The 26806-nt window shown below is 37.4% G+C and overlaps 1 protein-coding gene and 1 long non-coding RNA gene across 2 annotated transcripts; one reads left to right on the plus strand and one right to left on the minus strand.

Annotated features, from left to right (window-relative positions):
* On the minus strand, positions 447-1448 carry LOC110256993. Its single transcript, XR_002339106.1, has 2 exons — positions 1377-1448; positions 447-1243 (listed from the first exon to the last, which is right to left on the minus strand). It is a non-coding gene; the product is annotated as an uncharacterized LOC110256993 (long non-coding RNA).
* ARHGAP11A (Rho GTPase activating protein 11A) lies at positions 1508-26427 on the plus strand. Its single transcript, XM_021098302.1, has 12 exons — positions 1508-2407; positions 6805-6875; positions 8981-9077; positions 9804-10057; positions 10802-10965; positions 11125-11271; positions 18649-18723; positions 19517-19678; positions 20399-20528; positions 21147-21255; positions 23375-23513; positions 23909-26427. The coding sequence occupies exons 1-12, from the start codon at positions 2279-2281 to the stop codon at positions 25486-25488; spliced, it is 3057 nt and encodes a 1018-aa protein (XP_020953961.1). The 5' UTR covers positions 1508-2278; the 3' UTR covers positions 25489-26427.

Here is a 26806-nt window from a genome sequence, read left to right on the forward strand (position 1 = left end):
TCCACCATCCCACCTTTACTTTTTACTAGTTAATTTCTCCTGATTCTTCAGATAAGTTAATTGATATAATGCCCCTCCCTGATCAAGGCTCTTCCATCATACTCTTATCATAGAATAATATTCTTTTCCTTAGTGCACTTCTTGCTGTTAATAATTATGCCCCCATTAATATAACTCCTTGGTTAATATTTGGCTTTTGCTCATTATCCTCTACCATACTACATAGGAGGGGCACAATAAACAATTGTTAAAATAAAGCAAAATGCTTAACTTCCATTTTGTTCTCACTTCTTCAGGAGAATCTTTAGACTGCGGAGGGTAGAACACCTAAGGACCTGAGCTCCAAAAGGAGCAAAATGATCTAAGGAAACTGTTCCCCACTTAAATCCCTTCATTCAGCAAATATCAGTTGGCCTCTGGCACACAAACAGAGAAGGCAGACAAAGTTCTGTTGCTACTTTGTTTTATTTTTAAATTATTTTTTTAGTTGAAGTACAGTTGATTTACAGTGTCATCATTTAGTTTCAGGTGTATAGCACAGTGATTCAGTTGATACATAGAGAGAGAGACAGAGAGCTATATATGGTTATATATGTGTATATATGTATTCTTTTTCTGATTCTTATCCCTCATAGGTTATTACAAAATAATGAGTGTAGTTCTCCGAGGTATACAATGTTGCTATTCCTACCAAGCTTGCATGGGGGTGAGGCAGGGTGATAGTAAATGTATGCTATATTGTCTGCAGTATTTGAGTGCCCAGCCTTAAATGAACTACATCCCAGAAAACAAAACACCCTGATGGGATTGCTGGTGTTTGAGAGTGGAAAAGGCCCGGGGACTACGGCTGGGTTGGTGAAGTCTTATCTAGCAACAAGTTAACAAGACAAACCAGGCTCTGCAGTGTGTGGCCCCAGAGCCGCACTTCTCCTGGGTCAGCCAAGTGCAAATCCCAAAGAAAGAAGCTTGCGCAGCTGCCGCCTTCCGCGGAGTTCGGACTTCTCCCGCATTCTACTTTCTCACGACATGTCTTTTCTGTTGTATTTAACTACCTAAGTGCTAACTTTTGGCCGTCACCATCAGTCTCCCAAGTATGGGACCAGTTCCTATAGCCGAAGTCCCCACCAAACGCCCTGTTTTAGAGTTACTAAAATAGCGTTTGTGCATCCTGACCCAAATTGTCTCCGCTCCGGTTCCGTAGAACCGGTTTCTTCGTAAAAGGGCCTCGGGCCTCGGCCAAGTTCTGAAAAAAATGAGAATAAGGTGTCTATTACATTTCCCAAATATATTGTCTCAAAGTGCCAGGTGTTTTAAAATACACAACAAACAGTATTTTCCTCCAAAAATATGGCTAAGAAGGAGTAAGTGGAACTTACGTTTCTCTTTGTGTTTCTTAGTTTTGCCCGCCACCCCCTTTGTGGTCTCCTCTTCTCCCTCACCTCGTTAGACAGGCATCTTCTGGCCACCCTCCGGGGTCCTGATTTTGAAAAGAGGAGCGGACCAATCAGAGTGCGGAGCGCTGTTTGGCGCTGCCTTTCGAGCCTGGCTTGGAACTGAGGGAGTACGGGCCCGCAGAGGCTGCGGGTATCTAAAGAGGCGGTGGGAGCGGAGGCATGAGAAGAGACGCTTGACTTCAGTGAGGGCGCAATGATGTGCTGGTCGCGGGTCGCAGGAAGGCTGATGGAGGGAAGGAGCAGCCTGTGAAACGGGGTGACGGCGGCGACCAGCCCGGGCGGGGACCGGGACTGGAGGAGGCCCCCAAGCCGGCTGGTCCGGCGGCTGGGCTAGGGTTGGGGGGAGCGGGGCCAAAGGGACGGACGCCCAGCCGAGCCTGCTGGGGTAGAAGGGGCAAGAAGGGTCGTTTTTACAGCTCAGAGATAGAAAAGGGCAAAGGAAGGCTTGGAGGAAAGTAGCCGGAAGTAGTGAGAAGCTGGTAACAGGCGTGGTACTAGGAGCCGAAAGGATTAGGGAGAAAGGAGCGAGGTCTCTGTAAGTAGCTGAAAGGGTCGAGTGACAAGAAAGAAGGCCGGTGTAAGTGAGGGAAAGGTGAGGTGTGGCTAGGTCAAAGGGCTGGGAGAAGACCGTCGGTGGAAGTGTGTAAAGGATCAAGGAAGAAGCCGTGGAAGTGGCTGGGGTCCGGGACCGGAAGAGTGCCAGACGTGGCCGGGAGGCAGCGGAGCTGAGAGCAAAACTGAGAGGGTTTGGAAATTGGAAGACTTGGTGGCGAGCGAGGGTCAGGCCTGACATCCCGCCTCGGAGAGTGGGCGACGTGTTCGGGATGTGGGATCAGAAGCTGGTGCGGTTGGCGGTGGTACAGCAGCTTCGGGCTGTCTATGGTATTAAAGTCAAGGGTGGCCGTGGACAGTGCGATCGGAGGAGGCAGGAAGCAGCATCCACGGAAAAAGTGGTAAGTAAGCCATGGAAATGATAGTACATGGGGAAAGAGGTTTAGGTTTTTTAAAAAAGGCACATTATGTACCATCATTTATTACTAGGTCATACCAGTTCATGCTTCATGGATCTAAAAAAGAATGTGTTTAAATGTGTCAACCTCATCAACTTTAACATTTTGAAGTAGGTAATTCATTGAGGGGTGTTGGGATTAGCTGTCCTGTATCCTAGGATGTTTTGCAGCATCTTTGGCTTCTACCTACTAGATACCAGTAGCATGTCCCAGTTGTGACAATTTAAAATGTCTACAAATATTGCCAATTTATTGTTTTTTGAACAAGTTATACATTTGAAGGGAGAAAAACACTACCCCCATCATCACTGTTTTAGAATAAGATTTGGAGACAAGGGGTGCCAGTACATTTTCTAAATGAATTAATAGATGAGGGGCTGTGACTGCATTGAAATAGGCTTCAGATAATAACTTTATATTCACCAATTTGGAAAAAAAAACATGCCTGCTTCTTGGCTGTATCATAAAGCTTTTTTTTTTTTTTTTTTTTTTTTTTATAATGAGTAAATTGAGAAACCATACTGGAATGATTCAAAAGCTGTTGATTTTGGGGTGGTCAAGGTAAGGGGATTTTGAATGAGATTTTAAAAATATGTGAAAAATATGTTGAATATAAATCTTTTATTTCAGATTTATTTGTCTAATTATATGGTGCTTTCTTTCCTTTTTCTTTTTGTCATTTTAGGGCTGCATCCACTGTATATGGAGGTTCCCAGTCTAGGGGTCGAATCAGAGCTGTAGCAGCTGGCTTACACCACACCCACAGCAACGCCAGATCTGAGCTGTGTCTGACCTACACCACAGCTCACAACAATGCCATATCCTTAACCCACTGAGGGAGGCCAGGGATCAAACCTGAGTCCTCATGGATACTAGTCAGATTTGTTTCCACTGAGCCATGACGGGAACTCCATGTGTTGTGCTTTCTAAATACTTAGTGATTACAACTAAAATTAATTTGCATTTCTAGTCTTAATAGTCTATAGTTTCTGAAAGAAAATAAGTTATTGGAACAGAAAATTTATCAAAAAGCTTAAATACCTCTTAATAGCTTATACATTCTGGAGAAGTTGTTTTTGTGGTTTGCAACTTAATGGCAACATATTTGTTTATATTTGTTTTTTTAAAAACTAAGTGATTTCTTCTGATTGTAAAACTGGCTTTCCATGATCTCAAGTATAATAGGTTTTATAAGTACATGAAATAATTTGTATTGAGATTTTCTTAACACTCAAAGAAAGCTGACACTTGGCCTTTGAAGTCAGATCTGAGTTTGAATTCTGCTGTCTCTTTTCAAAGTGTGGTCTTGTTTAAGCAGCTTAGGCTGCTTGTCCTAAGCTTCAGTTTCCTGTTCTATAAAATGGGAATTATGGTGACTTTTCTTGGGTTGTTTAGGGGATTTAAAGAATGGTAAGATCTACAGGTAGGACTAGTACAATGCCTGTCACATGTCACTTATTCAACTAAGATAGTTGTTATGATAATCAGTGGTCTACATCCTAATTCAGAAACCCTAATAAAAATATTCTTTTTTGGGGGGGCGGCACCTGCAGCATATGGAGGTTCTCAGGCTGGGGTCCAATTTGAGCTGTAGCCACTGGCCTACACCACAGCTACAGCAACATCGGATGCTTAACCCACTGAGCCAGGCCAGGGATTTAACCAAGTCCTCATGGATACTAGTTGGGTTTGTTAACCGTTGAGCCACAACGGGAACTCCAATAAAAATATTCTAATAAAGAAATACAGAAGATCATTGTGTTTCAGGAATGAGATCTGTTACTTGAAGACTAGATTTCTTTAGCTCTTTGGTGTTTGTTATCTAATGATCTAATGATAATTTTAAGCTCTTTAAGAAAAGTGTTAGAAGTCTTTTAAAGATGATATTGTAGTGATGTTCTAATACATAAAATTTTAAAAGCATGTTATTAGTTTTATAAGATTAAATTATAGCACCTGTTAGTAATGAGACTTAAAAAAAGCCCTCTGAATGCTAGTTATGTATGACATTTGTAAACTTTAATCAGCTCAGCATCTGACTTACTTTTACATTTTGTTTGGTCGGACAGTATCAAGTAAATTCTGATGTGCCCAAATAAGGGGCTGTCCATGCTAACTTTTTAAAAATAGCTCTCCTTGAAATGATAATTGTAACAGCAGCAGATACTCGTTCGGATGCTTGTTCTGTCAGACACCAGTGTTTTAGATTTTTTAAAAAAAAATTTTATTGGACTATAGTTGATTTACAAAGTTGTGTTACTTTCAGGTGTACGGCAAAGTGGATTCAGTTATTAAATATATATTATTTCTTTTTTAGATTCTTTTCCATTTAGGTTAAAACAAGATATTGAGTATAGTTCCCTGTGCTGTACAATATGTCCTTGTTGGTTATCTATTTTGTATGTAGTAGTTTGAATATGTTAATCCCAAACTCATAATTTACACCCCCACCATGTTTTCCATCACTTAATTCATTAAATTCTCTCTACAACTCCATGACTTAGTTCTTATGTAAGGATACTGGGGCAGTTGATTCACTCAGCTGATAAGTGGTGGGAGAGCTAAGATTTAAAACCTAGCAGTCCTTTCTCTTAGTAGCCTGGTCTAAAAGCACCACAGTCTTTTCTATATTTGTCAGTTAAATTGAGCCAGATACTTGGAAGAGGACTAGTGAGATTTTGTCAAATCATTAAGAATACTGAATGATTTCTTATTGTAAATAGAAGGTTAAATAATATGCTCTTAAAACATAAGTGCCTCAGGAGTTCCCAGCGTGGTGCAGTGGTTAACCAATCCAACTAGGAACCCCGAGGTTGTGGGTTCAATCCCTGGCCTTGTTCAGTCGGTTAAGGATCTGGCATTGCCGTGAGTTGTGGTGTAGGTTGCCGACGTGGCTCGGATCCCACATTGCTGTGGCTCTGGCGTAGGCCGGTGCTACAGCTCCAATTAGACCCCTAGCCTGGGAACCTCCATATGCCGCGTGAGTGGCCCTAGAAAAGGCAAAAAGACAAAAAAAAAAAAAAAAAAAAAAAAACACGAAAAACATAACTGCTTCAAGATCTTGCAGTTCCTGTCTTGGCTCAGCAAAAACGAATGTTACTAGCATCCATAAGGATACAGGTTCGATCCCTGGCCTTGCTCAGTGGGTTAAGGATCTGGTGTTGCTGTGAGCTGTGGTGTAGGTCGAAGATGAGCCTTGGATCCAGTGTCCCTGTGGCTGTGATGGTAGACCAGCAGTTACAGCTCCCATTCAGCCTGTGGCTTGATCTTCCATGTGCCATGGGTGTGGTCCTAAAAAGACAAAAAAAAAAAAAAAGATCATGCTTGGAGAGCAGATGCTTCTAAGCTAAATTAACATATGTAAGATAAGGTATGTCCACTCATCTAATTTTATATAAGCAGACATGTACAGTCTTGAGTTTATTTTTAAGTCCAAAGCCAAAACCTTAATCACTGACTAATTTTAATAAGTTTGAACATATGCTCAAAGATACTGGCAAATTTTTCATTCTGAGGTGTGTATTAAAAACTCAAGTTATCCAGCATGCAAGTGTACTCTTGGTATCTTAAGATGTATTAAAATTTGCATGTAACACATTCAAATGTGACTTTTTAAAAAGTTTTCAAAGTATGAAATGCAATTTGAATTAATCCCTTCCTTGAGTACCTCAGAACAGTTTGACTAGTACTCTCCCATAGAGTGTGGAAAAGATAATCAGGTCTAAAAGTAACCACCCTGATATAATTTTAGGAAGTACTTAATGAGTGACAGGAATTACCTGTTATTAGTCAGTTTAGCCTTTTGTTCAAGTTAATGTTTATAAGGTAGCAGACAAAAAATTTAAGGTTATATATAATTTGTAATATATATTTATATAATTTTTATAAATGTATAGTTATGTGAATTTTATAAATATATATAGAATTTGTAGCATATATTTATATAATTTTTATAAATGTATATAGTTACTGAAGGAACCTGTAGTATTTTTCCAGAAATGTTAATATTTGGGGCCAGATTCTGTTTAAAAATTTCCTGACTCAACACTAAATGGATTGATTTTCCCATTATGGGATTGGAAACTGACAGAATTTTCTGCATTGCTTAAGGGGAATGACTTTTTATCTTGACCATTTTTGAACTCCCAGCGCCTAGCATAATGTCTAGTATATAGTTACTTTTTAACAAATGTACTTGATATAGTTATTTTCTGTCTTGATTGATAGTTTATTTCTGCTATCTTGTTTTATTTTTTGAGGTTTTTACTTTGCCTAATGGTTAAGAAGACTTATATTGAGCCTACTATTTGTATTAGAGTAACTCCAATTTGTCATTTTAGGGTAAAATATTCGGAGTACCTTTTAATACATTGCCCCAGTCTCTTGTACCAGAATATGGACATATTCCAAGGTAAGCAAAGTTTGAAATGCAGAAGAAATATTTCAAACTGGTATATGAATGTTTAAAAGGAGATAGTTGATTGAAACATACAATCAGTTGGAACTAGCAACTGATTTTGTTTCTCAGCATTAACTAATGTAAAACTTGTTTTTTGTTTTTGTTTTTGTCTTTCTGCCCTTTCTAGGGCCGCACCCGCGGCATATGGGGGTTCCCAGGCTAGGGATTGAATTGGAGCTGTAGCCGCTGGCCTACTGGCCACAGCCACAGCAACGTGGGGTCTGAGCCACATCTGCGACTTACACCACAGCTCAAGGCAACGTTGTATCCTTAACCCACTGAACAAGGCCAGGGATCGAACCCGCAACCTCATGGTTCCTAGTTGGATTCGTTAACCACTGCGCCACAATGGGAACTCCTGTAAAACTTGTTTTTAAACTTTTACATATTTTAACTTTTTAATTTGTACTTATTTTCAGAATTGAATTTTAAGGTTCAGTGATGACTAAGTGTTGGAAAGCAAATTATTTTTGTTCTATTAAGTTAGAGTTTTCAGTTCTGTAGCATTTTTTTTCCATCGCAGTTCTGATTATACTCAGCAATATACTAAACTACCAATTCAGATATAATTTTCATATTTTTTGTTTTAGAAATGTTGGATAAAAGAGTATTTAAGCTAAAATATTGATGTCTTTGTGAATATAAATTGTGTAACACTTGAATTTCTCTGTGTCACTATTTGTAAATAACCTGGACTAACTACCTCAGAAATTACTAGGGAAGTTTACGTATTAAGAGAATAGTTTTCAAATACATATAAAGAAACTATTTTAGCTCTTACTAATTCCTGTCCCTCAATCCAAAGTAGGGTTCATCTGGCTATAACCTAGTCTAATAACTTAGGTTTTTAATTGATGCATTGTCCGAAAGTATTTATTGAATACCTTGTTGCCTTAGAAAAGTTTTCCCTAACTCACCCTGTAGGTACAGATTCATTGTCTTTCATGAGGTAACCACTTACTATTTTGCTTTTCAAATGGCTAATAAAAATTTTTAATGATGGTTTTCAACATTTAGAATTGCAGAGTCATAGCCCTAGTAATAAAGACTATTTGTTGTAATTTCTTTGCCTGCTTCTTAAAAAAGCAGACTTTTCTGTCAGTTACCCTCTGCAACATTCATCCACTTTGCATCAGTACAGGGCTTTCATTTGCTTGCAGTTGATGTCCATTCAAATTTGTTGTTAACAGCTGTTAACTAAGCCTTTAGAGCCAGTATTGATTGTTAAAAATTGTTCGGTATAAAGAAATTGAGCACACACCTCTAAACGTGGGAAGGATTCTGAGGACGGGGATACATTTGACTTTCTGAGAAGTAATGTTGGTGAGGGAAAAAACCTTGCCTTATTTTTGGGCAAATGTAGTAGTAGATGGCAGGTTTTTAAGCTGTGTGTGCTGTGCAAGATCACTTGAGAGAGAGAATAGCTAAGGAAGAGGAGAAGGCCTTAGAGCACCGGCTGATCCTAGGATGTTAAAGTCTGGCAGAAAAAGAGGAGCCAGAAAAGTTTGAGAAGGAGCATTCAGGGAGACAGCAGGAAAACCAGAAGTGTAAGGAAAAAGCATTTTCGAGAGCTTCAAGGAGTGGTCTGGTATGTCAAATACTTGGTAGGGTAAGCAAGATGAAGACAGTAGGTTGACTGTGGATTTGGCAAGGCACTGGCCATGAGTGACCTTGATGGAGTAATGGTGTTGAGTCTGATTGCAGAGGGTTGAGCAACAACTGGCATGTGAGGAAGTGAAGGCAGCAAAAAAAAAAAGAAGAAAAAAAAGATAAATCTTATACTCTGAACAGAAGCCGAGAAATGGATTAAGATTGACAAGGATGTAGGATTGAATGGGCTCATTGAAGTTGTGTGGGTAAAATGACGGCCTTTAGAGGATTAAATTTAGGAAGCAAGAAGGAAAACTTAAAGTAGCCTTTTATCAGAGATTATAGGAATTTGTAGCATCAGAGCTTCTGAAAGGTATGTAGTACTCCATCTGCTCCTGTATCTTGGCAGGAGAATAGGATTTAGTGAGATGTGTGTCTCACCACCTGAAAAGAGTTCTCTCTTTCAGTTTTCTTGTTGATGCTTGCACCTCTTTAGAAGAGCATATTCATACAGAAGGGCTTTTTAGGAAATCAGGATCTGTTATTCGTCTAAAAGCACTAAAGGTAAGAATATCTTGAACTATACTTTTTCATTTGTACTGCTTTTTGATTTGGTTTTTAGAATTGAAATATTTAGACTTCTTACATGAAGAACCGTTGACAGAAAATGAGTTTGCAAATACCTTTTTTGTTTTTAATGGTGGAAGAAATTTTTTCTAAAACATGTATCATTAGCTTTTTTAAGAAATTGAGATATAATTAACAAATGCATTTAAGGTGTGTAACTTGATGTTTTGATATACAGTATGAAATGATAGTCACAATCAAGCTATTTATATAATTCTTTAAAAGTTTAAAGGTTCCCAGGCTAGGGGTCTAATCAGAGCTGTAGCCATTGGCCTACGCCAGAGCCACAGCAACAGCCACATGGGATCCGAGCTGTGTCTGAGGCCTACATCCCAGCTCACGGCAACACCGGATCTCCAACCCACTGGGCAAAGCCAGGGATCGAACCCATAACCTCACGGTTCCTAGTCAGATTCATTAACCACTGCGCCATGACGGGAACTCCTACAGAGTACTTTCAAATGCATGGTCCTTGTTTCTGTAGTGTACTATATGAAATGAAAAATTTTTTAAAATTTTGTTTAGCCTTCTAAGAAAGAGTGATCTATATACTAAAACAAGTTAAGTTTATTAAAGAAAGCTCTTTAGAGTATAAGAAAGGATACTTTATTTGCAATAAACCCTTAAGCCCCTGAATGCTCAAGATTATTATATTTATTTCAGAATAAACTGGATCATGGTGAAAGATGCCTATCTTCTGCACCACCTTGTGATATTGCAGGACTTCTTAAGCAGTTTTTTAGGGAATTGCCAGAGCCCATTCTTCCAGGTGATTTGCATGAAGCACTTTTCAAAGCTCAACAGTTAAGAACAGAGGAGAAGAATACAGCTACATTATTGCTCTCCTGTCTTCTGGCTGACCACACAATTGATTTATTAAGATACTTCTTTAACTTTCTCAGGAAAGTTTCTCTTAGGTGAGTAGCCTTGGGAGATGATAGTTATATTTCTCAGCTAGCTAGATTTACCTTTATGATAATAAATTTCATTTGGAATGGAAATAAAAATATTATATTTTTCCTTACTATAAAAAGTATACCCTTCTCATTATGAATACTTTAATGGCTAATGGGTATTTATAGGATTCTTAGACCAGTGAATGGCTTTGGATTACTGTGTTTTTAAAATATTTGTCTCCCCCCTCTTCTTTTAAAATATTAGTCCCCTAGCCCCACCCCCCTGTGGCATGTAGAAGTTCCTGGGCCAGGGGTTGAACCATCGACTTGAGACACTGAAATGACAATGCTGAATCCTTAACCTGCTGCGCCACAAAAGAACTCCAAAATATTTGTGTTTTGCTATTCAAATTTGTCCCTTCTCTCTGCTGTCATTGAGCCTCCTTGTTTAGACATATTTGCTGCCTTCAGTACTTTGATATTCTCTTGTGAGTTTGAAAATCAAAGAAACATGTGCAATTTGTATGGAAAAACAAAGTGTGTACTGTGTGGGTAACAATGTTTTTATCACATCTAGGTACTCAGAAGCTGTGTATTTCTGATTCTGTGTTATTTCAAGTCTTTCGTGTAGATGGGTAGATGAAGGATAACTGTATCTTGTGTTTAATTGATAAAGTAAGAAGTTTCCAATGTATACTCAATGTGTTATTTTAATTTTATATTTTTATCTTTGGCTCCATCTCCTAAAACCTTTTTTCATTTAAGGTCCAGTGAGAATAAGATGGATAGCAGCAATCTTGCTGTAATATTTGCACCAAATCTTCTTCAGACAAGTGAAGGACATGAAAAGATGTCTGCTAACACAGAAAAAAAGCTGCGATTACAGGCTGCAGTAGTACAAACTCTTATTGATTATGCATCAGATATTGGTATGATGTCACATTATTAAGTAATGGGATTTGTTTAAATGAGGGAGATCCCCACTTCTAAGTGAACTCTGAAGGAAACTGTTAGAAAGTGGCTATATACTATTTGAACAATTTTGGGGGCGGGTAGAGGAAAGATCTTAATTGTGAACAATTTTTTAGGGCATGTTCCAGATATTATCCTAGAAAAGATACCAGGTATGTTGGGTATTGATGGTCTCTGTGCTACTCCATCGCTAGAAGGCTTCGAAGAAGGTGATTACGAAACTCCTGGTGACTATAAGAGAAAGCGAAGACAAAGTGTAGGAGGTAAGTGGTCATGACAGTCCCATTTGTGGGGGTGTAGCAGTTTGTTTTTTCCTGAAATGTGTTTGAACATAAAAAAGCATAAGCTATGGTGTATGCCTTTTTGGTCCTTATAGCATAATTGAAAAGACATGATACATGCACTGGAAAATAAAAAGGACACCACAGTCTTAACATGCTCGATCTTTAGCACAAACATAAAAGGAGAAAAGTTCCCTGGTTGTAATGACCAGGGACTCTTCAAGAGGAGATTAGACTGAACCTTCTTGAAGAATAGGTAAAATGTAGGAGAACTGGGTGGAGGGTCATAGTATTTGTGTCCTATTTATTCTAGGATATCATGAAGAAAGATTTGTGTAAGGTAGAAGTAATCAATGTCTGTATCTGTAAATAGACCAGCATGATGTGAGTGGTTCACCCTAGGGATTAAGATGATATTGTGGTAAGCTTGATATCAAGCTAAAGAATTAGAATGTTAAACTGGGTATTGAAGATCCATTCAAAGTTTGAGGAGAGGCATAACATGATTCAACTATTTTAGAAAGTAATCTGGTTTGGAGAATTGAGGCTTACAGAAGTAGGGGAAATAGTCAGAAATGTGTGGCAATAATCCAGGTGTGAGATCATGATTTGAAATAGTGATATGAGAGGTCCTGTGGTGGCTCAGTGAGTTAAGAACTTGACGTAGTGTCTGTGAGGATGCTGGTTCAATCCCTGGTCTCGCTCAGTGGGTTAAGGATCCAGAAAGATACTGTTAAGACTAATGTCACGTCGCTTACTGCCTGTTTTCTTCTGGGAATTTAATGGTTTCAGATCTTATATAAGTCTTTAATCAATTTTGGGTTGATTTTTGTGTGTGGTATAAGATAGTCTAGTTTCATTCTCTTTCATGTGTCTGTCCAGTTTTCTCAACACAATTTATTGAAGAGATTATCGTTTCTCCATTTTATGTTCTTTGTTCCCATGTCATAAATTAATTGTCCATGTATGTGTGGGTTTATTTTTGGATTCTCAATTTTGTTCCATTGATATGTATCTGTTTTTCTGCCAATACCAGGCTGTTTTGAGTACTATATAGCTTTGTAATCCAATTTAAAGTCTGGGAAGGTGATACCTCCAGCTGTTTTCTTTTTTCTCACATTGCTTTGGCTTTTCAGAGTCTTTTGTGATTCCATATAAATTTTAGGAATTTTTTTTTAATTCTGTGTACATAAAAAATGTCTTTGAGATTTTGATAGGGACTGCATTGTCTATAGATTGCTTTAGGTAATATGGACATTTTAACAATGTTCATTCTTTTTAAAATTTTTAAAAAATTTTATTGACATACAGTTCATTTATAGTGTTGTATTCCTGCTCTACAGCAAAGTGACTCAGTTGTACATATGTACATTCTTTTACATGTTCTTTTCCTTATGGTTTATTACAGGATTTTGAATATAGTTCCTTGAGCTATTATATAGTAGAAACATGTTGTTTATCCATTCTCTGTATAATAGTTTGCATCTGCTAACCTCAAACTCCCAATCCTTACCTCCTCTGTTCATCCCCTCCCTGCAACCACAAGTCTGTTTCCTATATCTGTGAATCTATTTCTGTTTTATAGATAAATCCTTTTGTTTCATTTTAATTAGATTCTATGTATAAGTGATATCATATGGTGTTGTCTTTCTGCTTTCACTTAGTATGGTAATCTCAGCGTCTATCCATGTTGCTGCAAATGGCATCATTTTGTTCTTTTTAATGGCTGAGTAATGTTTCTTTGTATATATATACTACATCTTATCCATTCATCTGTTGATGGACATTTAGTTTGTTTCCATGTCTTGGCTATTGTGAATAGTGCTGCTATGAACATTGGGGGTGCATGTATCTTTTTGGATCATAGTTTTGTCTGGGTGTATGCCCAGGGGTGGGATTGCTGGATAATATGGCAACTCTTATTTCTAGTTTTTTTGAGGAATCTCCATATTGTTCTTCATAGTGGTTGCACAGTTTATATCCCTACCGACTGTGGAAGAGGGTTCCCTTTTCTCTACATCCTCTCAAACATTAATTTTTTTATGGACTTTTTAATAATGGCCATTCTGATGGGTGTTAGGTGTACCTTATTGTAGTTTCAATTTGCATTTTTCTAATAATTAGTGAAGATAAGCATCTTTTACTTGCCTGTTGGCCATCTGTATGTCCTCTTTGGATAAATGTCTATTTAGGTCTTTGGATCATTTTTTGATTGAGTTGTTTGATTTTTTTGTTGAATTGTATGAGTTTATTTATGTGTTTTAGAAATTAAGCCCTTTTTGGTCACATCATTTGCAAGTATTTTCTCCCAGTCCATAGGTTGTATTTTTGTTTTGTTTATGGTTTTCTTTGCTGTGGAAAACCTTATAAAACTTAGAAGTTAGCTTAAGTTCCATTTGTTTGTTTTTGCTTTTTTTTTTTTTTTTTTGTATTTTTGCCTTTTCTAGGGCTGCACCAGTGGCACATGGAGATTCCCAGGCTAGGGGTCCAATCGGATCTACAGCTGCTAGCCTATACCACAGCCACAGCAATGCCAGATCCAAGCCACGTCCAAGACCTACACCACAGCCCACAGCAACGCTGGATCCCCAGCTCACTGAGCAAGGCCAGGGATCGAACCTGCAACCTCATGGTTCCCAGTCGGATTCGTTAACCACTGAGCCATGACGGGAACTCCCGTTTTTGCTTTTGTTTCAATTGTCTTTGGGAGACTTACCTAAGAAAACATTGATATGATTTATGTCAGAATGTTTTTCCTATGTTCTTTCTTTTTTTTTTCTTTTTGGGGCCAGACCCACAGTATATGGAGGTTCCCAGGCTAGGGGTTGAATCAGAGCTGTAAGTGCCAGCCTACACCACAGCCACAGCAATGTGGGATCCTAGCTGTATCTGTGACCTACACCACCGCTCATGGCAACGCCAGAACCTTAATCCACTGAGTGAGACCAGGGATTGAACCTGCATCCTCATGGATGCTAGTCAGATTCGTTTTCACTGAGCTATGATGGGAACACCTCATGTTTCATCTTATATTTGAGTCTTTAAGCCATTTTGAGTTTTATTTTTGTGTGTGGTGTGAAGGTGTGTTCTAACATCACTGATTTACATGCGGCTGTCCAGCTGCTTGCTGAAGAGACTGTCTTTTCCCCATTGTATATTCTTGCCTCCTTTGTTGAAGATTAACAATGTTAAATTATTTATTTATTTATTTTGGCCACACCTGCAGCATATGGAGGGGTCAAATCAGAGCTGCAGCTTCTAGCCAATATTCTGTTGAGGATTTTTGGATCTATTTTCATCAGAAATACCGGCCTGTAATTTTCTTTTTTTTTTTTTTTTTTTTTTTTGCATTGTCATGTTTGGCTTTGGTATCAAGGTAATTTGGCCTCATAAAATGAGTTAGCAAGTGTTCCTTCCTCTTCAGTCTTTAAGAAGCATTTAAGAATAGGTATTAAATCTTTGACTGTTTTGTAGGATTTACCTGGTTTTTTTCTCCTTTGATTTCTTCATTGACCCAATAGTTTTTTGGTTTTTTTGTGTGGTTTTTTTGTTTTGTTTTTTTTTTAGGGCCGCACCTGTGACATGGAGGTTCCCAGGCTAGGGGTCTAATTGGAGCTACAGCTGCCAGCCTACACCAGAGCCACAGCAACGCCAGATCCAAGCCACGTTTTCAAACTACACCACAGCTCACAGGAACGCCAGATCCTTAACCCACTGAGCAAGGCCAGGGATCAAATCCACAACCGCGTGGTTCCTAGTCAGATTTGTTTCTGCTGCACCATGACTTGAACTCCCAATGGTTGTTTCATCTTCACATTTGTAATTTTTCTAGCTTCCTTATAGTTGATTTCTAGTTTCATACTATTATGATTGGAAAAGATTCTTGGTATAATTTCAGTCGTAAATTTATTGAGACTTGTTTTGTGTTCCAAGTTATGGTCTATCCTTGAGAATGTTCCATGTGCAAATCTATTAAGTTCATCTGGTCTAATGTTTCATTTAAGACTGCTATTTCTTTGTTGACTTTCTTTTTAAATTAACTATCCATTTATGTAAGTGAAGTGTTAAAGTCCCCTACTGTTACTGTGTTTCTGTCAATTTCTCCCTTTAGTTCTGTTAATAATTACTTCATATATTTGGTTTTCATATGTTAAGTGCATACGTATTAATAACTCTTGTTTCTTCTTGCTGAATTATCCCCTTTATCATTATACAGTGTCCATCTTTGTCTCTTGTTACCTTTTTGGCTTGAAATTTGTTTTTTTCTTTTTTGTCTTTTTAGGGCCACACCTGCAGCATATGGAGGTTTCCAGGCTCGGGGTTGAACCAGAGCTATAGTTGTCAGCCTATGCCATAGCCACAGCATCGTGGGATCTGAGCTGCATCTGTGACTTCCACCACAGCTCACACAATGCCGGATCCTTAACCCACTGAGCAAGGCCAGGGATCGAATCTGTATCCTCAGGGATACTAGTTGGATTTGTTGACCACTGAGCCACCACAGGAACTCCCAAAATATTTTTTTTATCTAAAATGAGTATGGCTATACCCACTTTCTTTTGACTATCTTTTGATTGGAATAGCATCTTACATATCTTCACTTTGAGCCTGTTTTGTCTTTAAAGCTGAAGTGAGTCTCCTGGAGACAGCATATAGTTGGGTCCTGACTTTTAATCCATCCAGCTACTCTGTGTCTTTTGATTGGTGAAGTCAGTCCATTTACATCTAGGATGACTATTGGTGGAGAAAGACTTAGTACTGCCATTTTATCTTTTTTTCTGGTTGTTTTATATCTCCATTTTTTTTTTTCTGTGTTTCTATCTGCCATTTTAGTTGGGTGGCTTTCTATATGTTTTATTCCTCAGTTTTCTTTATTTTATATCTCTGTTGTTTTATATTTTGTGGTTACTATGAGGTTTGTATAAATTGTCTTATAGGAGTTCCCATTGTGGTGCAGCGGAAACGAATCTGACTAGAAACCATGAGGTTGCAGGTTCAATCCCTGGCCTTGCTCAGTAGGTTAAGGATCCAGTGTTGCTGTGAACTGTGGTGTAGGTCTCAGACACAGCTCAGATCTGGCATTTCTGCAGCTCTGGTGTAGACTGGCAGCCACAGCTCCGATTAGACCCCTAGCCTGGGAACCTCCATATGCTGTGGGTGTGGCTCTAAAAAATAAATAAATAAATAAATAAATAAATAAATAAATAAAAATTGTCTTGTAGATAAAGTAGTCCTTTTTCTGCCAGTAGCATCTTGTCTTCATTTTGCCTATAGGAGTTTCATCCTTTTCCGCTTTTATGTTTTTGTTGTCTCAGTCTCAAATTATTTCTTTATGTTTTGAGTTCTCTACCAAATTGAAGTAGCTAGGATTGGTTTTACTGCTTTTTTTCCTTTAACCTTTATTTTTTGTTTGTTTATTTTTTTAATTTTATTTTTGGTGTTTTTTTGTCTTTTTAGGGCCCTACCCATGGCATATGGAGGTTCCCAGGCTAGGGGTCCAGTTGGAGCTGTAGCTGCTACCCTACTCCAGAGCCACAGCAATGCAGGATCTGAGCCGCGTCTGTGACCTACACCACAGCTCATGGCAATGCCGGATCCCCAACCCACTGAGTGAGGCCAGGGATGGAACTCAGGTCCTCATGGATACTCACTAACCTCTGAGATGGGACAGGAACTCCTTAACCTTTATTATATAATTGTTTGACAACTTGTTTTGGTATAGAGTTGCAGTTTTCTGATTCTGTCTATTGATCATCTTACTCAAAGTTTTGTGTACTTTTGCCTTTTTGTTTCTGGTAGAATAGCTCTCTTCCACATTTCTTGTAAGGCAGGTCTAGCACTGATGAACTCCCTCAGCTTCTGTTTGTCAGGGAAAGCCTTCATTTCTCCTCCATAGCTGAATGATAGGGCTGATAGTTTTTATCTTTCAATATTTTGAGTATGTCATTCCACTCTCTCCTGGCCTGTAGAACTTCTTTAGGTGGCACCATTGTCTACTTGGTCATCAAAGTCAGAATTTCTGATGTCCTATCTGCTCTTTCCTCATTCCTATATCCCGCTGTCCACCAAGTCTTATCACTTTGATCTCTTAAATGCCTTTATTCCTGCCGTCTTTTCCGTAGCTCCTACCTCAGTTCAGACCTTCATCTTTTGCCTGGCTAATACCCACTCTTCCTTCAGGTTTCAACTTAAATATCATTTCCTCAGGAAAATCTCTCACTCTTCAATCTAAGTCTGTTGTTATATTTGTACTTCACACTACCCATTTGACAGTAGGTATTTAATTCCTTAGTATATTTAGTGTTTATTTCCTCCATTGGAATGTTTCATGCAGGCAAAACCATGTCTTTTTGGTCACTGTTGTATCTTCATTGTGCCTAACACGCAATAGGTAGAAGATAAATATTTGTTGAATGGCTGAATAGCATACTTAGAAGAGCCTTTACCTAGCTTGCCTGTCTCCAAATCTGTCACTGCTACCAAAGTGATTTTTCTAAAGTGCAGAAATAATTTTGCTCCTTTTTGCCTTTGGTGAAGTTCAGGTTCTTCAAAATGATATATAGGAGTTCCTGCTATGGTGCAGTGGGTTAAGAATCAGACTGCAGTGGTTTGGGATGCTGTGGAGGTGCGGGTTTGATCTCCGGCCCAGTGCAGTAGGTTAAAGGATCTGGCATTTCCACAGCTGAAGCTCAGATTCCATATCTGGCTCAGAAGCTTCCATATGCTAAGGTTACGGCCATAAAATGAGGGGGAAAAAATGATATACAGCTCTGTTCTGCCTAATATACAAGACTTAGCTCTTCCCATATCTACTCTTCACTATTCTCTCTAGCAGTATCAAATTCCTGGTTTCTAGTATATGTAAATTCTGCTTTTCTTACATGCCTTTGGATATGCAAGTCACCTTGTCTGCGTTTTACTTTCCTACCTAGTCAACACCTACAAATCCCTCAGGACACTCTCCAGGCTTTTCTTTCCCTTGTGAAAGTTATTTCTCTTGATGCCATTTCTTCTTCCCTTCCTCAAAAAATAATGATTTCTTCTTCCACACTCATTCTATACATACATATACATACTTGTTTTACAATTCATTCTGTATTGTATGTCTTCTTATTTACTAATTTATTTTTTTGAGAGATTTAGGAGTATAAGTGGAGAACAGAATAAAAATGTATCCTTCAGTTTTTTTTCCTATTTTAAAATAATTCCTTTTAAATAACTTTAAGTGACTTTAAAATATATATGTTGATATAAACTTAGGTGCTAGAAGACCAAAAATAGCAACATGAATTATTGGTGAAAGATAGATAAATGTTAAGTTATAATTGATTATGTGATTATACATGCCTTGCATTTCAGATTTTGTAAGTGGAGCATTAAATAAACTTAAATCTAGCAGAACACCTTCTATTACACCTCAACAGGAAAGAACTGGTAGGTATTATATGAAGTTATTTAAATAGACATTTCTATGTATTATATAGAAATTAATTACTGTGCTAAGTACCTAACTTGTTTAATTGATTTCAAATATAATTTTCAGTGAAGCTATTATACTATAATATAACATTGGATATATAAATGTGTAATTATATATAACATATAATTACATTGGATATAATGAACCTAAAATTATGAGTAAGAATTTATTTCAGTCTATTATATCTTTAATCTTCTAAATCATATCCTGTTTGTAAATTGGATGCTGTTGGACATGTGAAAATAACTCAATCTCTTTTATTTTAGAATCAGAAAGTTATCACTGTATGTTCATTTTTTATTTTGGTTTGCTTGTGGCTAAATAATTCAACCCAACAACAGAAAACATGATTATTTGTTTTGTTTTACAGATTGAAGACATTAACTGGTTGATAGTCATGATGAAAAGCAATAATATTTAGATCAGTTTTTGTTTAACACCTTGATTATAATTTTTTTTTCCTGTTGAATACTCTTTACTGTGTATTATATGCATCTTTTAGTCTATTTGGTGTTTAAGTTATACTGTTGTTAAGAGTCTTGCCACTTTGCCAGTTCACTATTTTTAAGTAATTGCATAGTGTTAATTTAGTCATATAATCTATATTTCATAATGTTAATGTGAACATATCCCGCCCCCAAGATAGGTTAGTGCTAAGTAATAGCTTTATAAGAAGAAATTATATAAAGTGTTTGTATTTTATCGATTCTGTGGGAGAAACAACAAATCACTGTCATTTTTTTTCAGCCCAGCTATCCGAATCACCGATTCTTACACCAAATGCTAAGCGTAAACTGCCAGTAGATTCTCATGGTTTCTCAAGTAAGAAAAGGAGGTCCATCAAGCACAATTTTAACTTTGAGTTGTTGCCAAGTAATCTCTTCAGCAGCAGTTCTACGCCAGTATCAGGTAGCAAATAGAATTTATATAATTGAGTCATAACCATTAACATGAGTGCCTCTTCTGGGCAAGGTGCTGTTTCATATTAATACCAACCTTTGGGAGCCAGAGTTTTATTCTCCGTTTTGTCAAATCTCTCAATTTTTATAAAGTCCCCTAACTTAAAATAGACAGTGGTTCAGTATAATTAATGTGTGTGTGTGTGTGTGTGTCTGTTTTACTGCCATACCTCTTGAAACTTATGGGTCATTGTGGATAGCACTGGTGCTCAGATTTTATGTGATTGAACACCTTGAATTCTTCTTTAGTTACTTCTGGATTTCAAGCTGTGGCTGGATTGCTGTCTTCTGTTGATTTTTTTTTTTTTTTTTCTTTTGTCTTTTTAGGGCTGCACCTGCAGCATATGGAGGTTCCCAGGCTAGGGGTTGAATCAGAGCTGCAGCCCCTGCCCTATACCACAGCCACAGCAATGCCAGATCCGAGCAGTGTCTGCTACCCACACTGATAATGTTTAATGTTTAATCTTTAATTGGCAACTAAAAGTAAGAAATTGATACTTTTTAAAGTTGAGTTGGGTTATTTGACCCCTAAATATTCTAACCAGAAATTACGGGATTTTGTCATTGTTTAGGGGTAGAAATTAAGACTTTAAATCTAATTGTTTTAATATTTTATACTTTGAAAAGAAAGTAAGTATGCATAATCTCTTACATGTGGTTATTTTTATAGTTCACTTTGATACAAGCCCAGAAGGGTCATCTCAGGGTTCACTCTCTCCTGTAGCCATCAGTGGAAACCATTTGATCAGTACAGGCATGCTAAGGCGAAGTAAAAGGATTGCAAGCAAAAAAGTTTGCAGGTAATTATCCAGGACATTTATTTTGTTTTCACTGGATAAAAATTTGGTATATATAGTTAATAAAATATTTTGTGTCTTCCTATTGAGAGTCATATTTGAGTCATAATTTTAAAAAAACTCCTTTGCCTTTATAGTTCTTATTAATCAAGTGCATATTCTCCAGGGAAAGATTCCTACTTTGAGTCCATTTTACTTGTCCAAAATCCTATTTTGGAAGTTCCCGTGTGGCGCAGTGGGTTGAGGAACCATTGCTTCAGTTATGGTGCAGGTCACAACTGCAGCTTGAGTTCAGTCCCTGGCCCCAGAACTTCCACATGCTGACAGTGCTGCTAAAATAAAAAAATCCTGTTTTATGATGATGTGTGTAATTTTTAAATTTCCTATTAATGTAAAAAACTAGTGTATTCTAACCTGATTTATATGTGACTAAACTCTTAACAGGAAAGATCATTTTTATATGCAAATACAACATACATATATGGTATCTTAAACCTAGAAAATTATTACTCTGTTCAACTGCTAACAATGTGATTGGCTCTGGACTTCCAGTTTTTATTGTGTAGAAATTCCTTCAGTTCTTATGCTGTGAATTGATGTTTTTAATCCCATTCTTTCTAGGGTGGAATCAGGAAAAGCAGGCTGTTTCTCTCCTAAAATCAGCCGTAAAGAAAAGGTTCGAAGATCTCTTCGTTTGAAATTTAGTCTGGGGAAAAGTAGCAAAGATGGAGTAAGTGTCTTCACCATTTCATTGATATTTATATTAGCAAACGCTGAAGACCTGATGCTAAAAGACTCTCACCCCTGCCTCTCCTCCATTTACTGTCCCATTCTCTACTCCTCTTTATACCAAACTTTTACACTTGTGTTATCTCCAGTTCCTCCTTTTCTATTCTGCCTAAATCAGTTCATGTAGCTTCCATCTCCAGCACTCACTGAGACACTTCTCACAAGATCCCTCATGGATTGCTCAGATAGGTGAACAGATATCAGCCCTTGTTAGACTTGATCTGTCAGCAGCATGTAATGCGGCTGGTGACTTGCTCCTCTTTGGCATGCTTTCTTTCCTTGCTGCAGGGACACTTTAGTCTCATGGTTTTCTTCTTCACCAGTTAATTTTCCAATTCCCTTACATTGGAAGTCCAAAGCTTTGCCCTTGGATTTCTCCTTTCTTGACCCACTCTCAAGGTGATCATAAGCTTTAAAGGTCATGTATCACTTAATGTGTCAAGTTTATATCTCTAGTCCAAAATGTTCTCCTGAACAACGTGACTGTTTAACATCTACCCATTTGATCTCCTTACTTGGATGTTGATCCATTAGACATCTCAAGTGTAACCTACTCCAAATGGAGCTCCTGAGATGCATTTCTTCACTGCTGCTCTTTTTCCATTCCCCCACCCCCACTTTTACCTACAGTCTTTACCAATTCATTCTTCCAATCACTTGGTCCAAAAAACCATGCAGGCATTCTTGCCCCCTCACTTTCTCTCACATGCACTGTCTGAGCCATTGGGGAATCCTGTCTCACTTCTGCTTTCAGAGTCTATCCAGACTAACCATTTATCACTGGTTCTACATTTCTAATCTTCTCTAAGGTATGTCATTTGGAACTCAGATAACTACAGAAAGTTCCTGCTGGTAGGTCTACCTGCTACTGCCTTGATGCGGTACTAGAGCCAAAATTATTCTCTAAAAACCAGAGTTAAGTCATGTCAGTTCTTTGCTCAGAACCCTCCAGTCACTTGTTGCTTCACTCTGAGGGGGAAAAAAAGCCAAAGTCCTTACATTGACCTGCAGTGCTCCACATGATCTGTTCCTGGCCTCCCTCTCAGGGCTCTCCTGTTGCCACTTTCCCTTGCTCACTTAGCTTCATTCACGTTTGCCTCCTGCAGTTTCTTAAATGTGCCAGGCCTTGCTTCATCCCTAGAGACTGAATTGGCGTTTTCTTCTCCCTGTAATGTTCTTTCCCTTTTATACCTTCATGACTCTCTCTCTTGTTTTTCTCTACTCACAGATCATCTTCTGATCACTGTGGGTTTTGTTTTGTATTTTGTTTCTTTAATTTTTTTTTTTTTTAAGGGCCGCATTGGTGGCATATGGAAGTTCCCAGGCTAGGGGTCAAATCGGAGCTACAGCCTCAGCCTACACCACAGCCATAGCAATGCCAGATCCAAGCCAAGTCTGCAACCTACACCACAGCTCATGTCAATGCCGGATCCTTAACCCACTGAGCAGGGCCAGGGATCAAACCCATGTCCTCATGGATATTAGTTGGGTTCTTTGTCACTGAGCCATAATAGGAACTCCTGATCACTGTTTAAAATTACATCCCCATCTTTCATCATTCCAAATGCTTACCTTGTTTGACTTTTCTCCATAGCACTTTTCATCTTATGTATTGTATAGTCTGCATTTATAAAATCTAAATCTAAATCTCCCTATTGAGAATATAAATTCCACGAGGGTAGAATTTTGGTCTGGTTTTTGCTTTTTCTTTTGTTTTTTGCTTTCTTTCATTCTTGTGAACAGGCCCTGGCACAGAGTCATCACAAAAAAAATTTTTTTAAGTTAATGTGTGAGGTTTTTATTTTAGATAGTAAAATATCCACTAATAGTCAAATCAAATGTTTACACTTTAATCAGCACGCATGCAAGTATATTGTGTTTGCTATAAAATTGTTCCGAAATTATATCTACCTATCCATCTAGCTATATACTTTTTAAATTAGCGATAGAGGATTTTGATAACTCCAAAATTTTACTTTGTCTTAATATTTTGAATTGACTAGGTTTAATTAACTATAGGCTAACCAAAACTTTTTCTTTTGCTTTTTTTTTCTGTACAGAATGCATGTTCTGGTGTCGATAGATCTGAAAATGTTGGTCGACGACTTGCAAGTCAACAAAGTTTAAAAAACAGGATTGAATCTGTAAAAACAGGTCTGCTTTTTAGCCCAGATATTGATGAAAGATTAACAAAAAAAGGTACATTTAATGGTATTGTTGGAGTTTCACCCCAAAAGACTAGTGTAGTTGTTTTTTAAAACTTTTCTTCCTGTTTTATTGATATAATTGACATATAACCTTTCGTTGCTTTCTTAATGATAAAATAAATATTAAGTAATTTGTTCTAGAAATTGAAAATTTGTGTTTGAGTAGTGAAAATATTTGAATTGGCAGTGTATTTTTTTATGAACCAATGGAGTATTTTTGTAAATGTAAATATAAAAATGTTCGACATTTATATATAAAAATTATTTATTTTAACAAATCTTCAATTCATCAGAATTAAATGCTTAGTATTTAATTTTTCATATATTTGAATAACATTTCAAAACTGGGTTAAATATAAATGATTAAAAACAACTGCTTTATTTTAGGTTCAAAAAAGATCAGTAAGTCTGAGGAAAACTTATTAACTCCAGAGCGGCCAGGTGGGAAAAGTTACCGGATGTCTTGGACAGGACCTAGTGGTTCAAGTTTTCAAGAAATAGATGGAAATGAAACTTCTCCAAAAGATGGAACTCTTGAGGTGGAAAACTCTTCTTTGGAGCCTGATATAATGCTTGAAAAGTCACCTGTTAGTGCCTATGAGCCCACCCCTTCTAATGTACACAATAAGCATAATAACAGCATAACTGGAAGCTCTCTTAGTGGGGATGAAAATAACTTGACAACAGAGACTGTGATGAAAATTCAGAAAGCATTTTCTGAATCTGGTAGTAATCTTCATGCATTGATAAATCATGGGCAGTCATCATTAACTAATGTGGAGAAAGTAAAATTCAATGAAACATCTTCTATTGAATATAGCCCAGAGAAAAATCTATTTGAAACTAATAATTTGACTGTGATAGAATCAAATGAACATCACACATATAAAGATGAAAATAGTTTTTCAGAAGGAGACTTATCACTACATCAAATGCAGAAATTGGATAGCGAAATCACTATAAAATGTTACTCAACTCAGATGAAGATAGAGCTAGAAAGCAGCATTCATTCACATATACCAAAAGATGACGTAAGCAAGCAAGAATTGCCCAGCGATGAACAAATAAAGCAAGAGTCCCCAGGGGATACACTAAATACGAAATTGAAGGAGAATGAAAATGTGATTGAATTACTGAAAAGCGCAGCTTCTAGGGAGGATGTGGCTAGCACCTCTTCCTCAGGGCAGCTTACATGTAACAACGCAAACGTGTCAAAGCCTAGGCCTGTGAGAATCGCTAAACAGCAGTCATTGGTGGAAACATGTGCTAAAACGGTTTCTGAACGTTTACAAATGACAGAGCATGGAAAGGTTTCTGACCATATACAGTGGTTTAACAAGCTTTCTTTAAATGAACCAAATCAAACAAAAGTTAAGTCACCTCTTAAGTTTCAGCGTACACCTGTCCGTCAGTCTGTCAGAAGAATTAATTCTTTGTTGGAGTATGGTGGACAACCTCCAAGGCATAAATTAGCAAGTCTTGGTGACACTGCTTCTCCTCTGGTTAAGTCAGTGAGCTGTGATAGTGCTCTTCCCTCTCATATAGAAAGTACTTCAAAAGACTCGTCTATTCCACGTACCAAATCAGGTCCAAAAGAACAGAAGTCTACATCATGCAAACAGACAAACACGGACATGATTTCAAAATCAAGCATGGAGTTAACTTGTACATCTTTCTCACAAATGAAGAGACACCCACACTCTGTGAATGCTTCTGTTAGATCTACCAGAGTTTGTAAACAGGAAGTGATATCTAATGGTCAAATTAAGGTTCCCTTGGATGATCTGACGAATCATGATATATCAAAATCTGTTGTAAATAATGATATGGGCTTTTCCATTGGCATAAATAATAACAAGATCCTTAGAAAACCTTCAGAAAAAGAGAGGGTCTGGTATAAAGGTTCCCCAAAAAATCCTATTGGAAAAGCTCAACTACTACCATCAAGTAAACCTGTAGACTTGTAATTGGTAAATGTTACACCTGTCATTAATGTAAATAAAATTAGCAGTTGATGATATGACTTGCAAGGTAATCTACACATTAGTTTGTAGCTCAGAATGATTGTTATGTTATAGATTTTAATTTCATTGCACAAACAACTTGAATTCTTAAGCTTGTATAAATGATGACTTTGTTATTCTTAATTATGGCAATATTTGAGCTTTTTAATTTTTTTGTGATCTCTTAAAGCAGAGGTTACACTTTTTTAAAGAAATTGTTGAATGGGTTTATAAGAAATTAATATTTGAAAATTGCATGAACTTTATTTTTTAACTTGTGATAGGAAGAATAGAATGAGTTGTGCCTATTACCTGTTACTCCTAAGGCAGACGGGGTTTCCCCAAGAAATTTCTAACACAGAGATGAGCCCTGCAAATCTAATTTCTCGAATTCCATTGATGTTTATTGTCTTCATAAAAATCCCTAGAAATGCATTTGCTTCAATAGCATCTTAATCCTTTATTCCTTTTGGGGACAGAGTGCTTAGGTTTATATTGTCTATAGTTGTGTATGCTGTGTTCACTTGAAGTAAGAATAATGGCTAATGCAGAATGATGAAAAGTATGCCCATATAGTATGATGCTGCAGAAGTAACTGATGACTTTTTAAGCCATACTGTATTGTTAAAGTTAATTTGCACAAGAGATACATTTGTATCTCTTTTGTTCAACAAAGAACTTAAAATTATTTAAGGAGGAGTAATTAAGCTTGGAAGATTTTAATCAAGGTGATTGCTTACCTGCAGATGCTTGATTTTAGAATTTGAAGTGGTTGATACCCCTCTGTACATATACTTTAGATTTTAACACTTTGGATTCTTTCAGGAGCCTGTGATGGTTTTGTCTTGTGTGTAAATGTTATTTATTTAGTAGAGACATTAAAGATAACATTCTGGAAAATGACTTGCCTGAGATTCTAGTAAGATTTTCAAGTACCTTTTAGAATTTGACCCAAATTGTCAAGCAAATCTATATAAATTTACATTTTAAATTATTAGAAATAAATCTTTAAGGAAAGAATACTATCAACAGTAGAGATAGTATTGTCAAGCAATACTATATAAATTTACATTTTAAATTATTAGAAATAAATCTTTAAGGAAAGAATACTATCAACTGTGGCTAAGTGGAAATGAATCAGACTAGCATCCATGAGGACGCAGGTTCAATCCCTGGCCTTGCTCAGTGGATTAAAGATCCAGCGTTGCTGTGAGCTGTGGTGTAGGTCACAGATGTGGCTTGGATATGGCATTGCTGTGGCTGTGGTGTAGGCCAGGGACTA

The sequence above is a fragment of the Sus scrofa genome, chromosome 1 (assembly GCF_000003025.6).
Source record: "Sus scrofa isolate TJ Tabasco breed Duroc chromosome 1, Sscrofa11.1, whole genome shotgun sequence".
Classification (NCBI taxonomy): Eukaryota; Metazoa; Chordata; class Mammalia; order Artiodactyla; family Suidae; genus Sus; species Sus scrofa.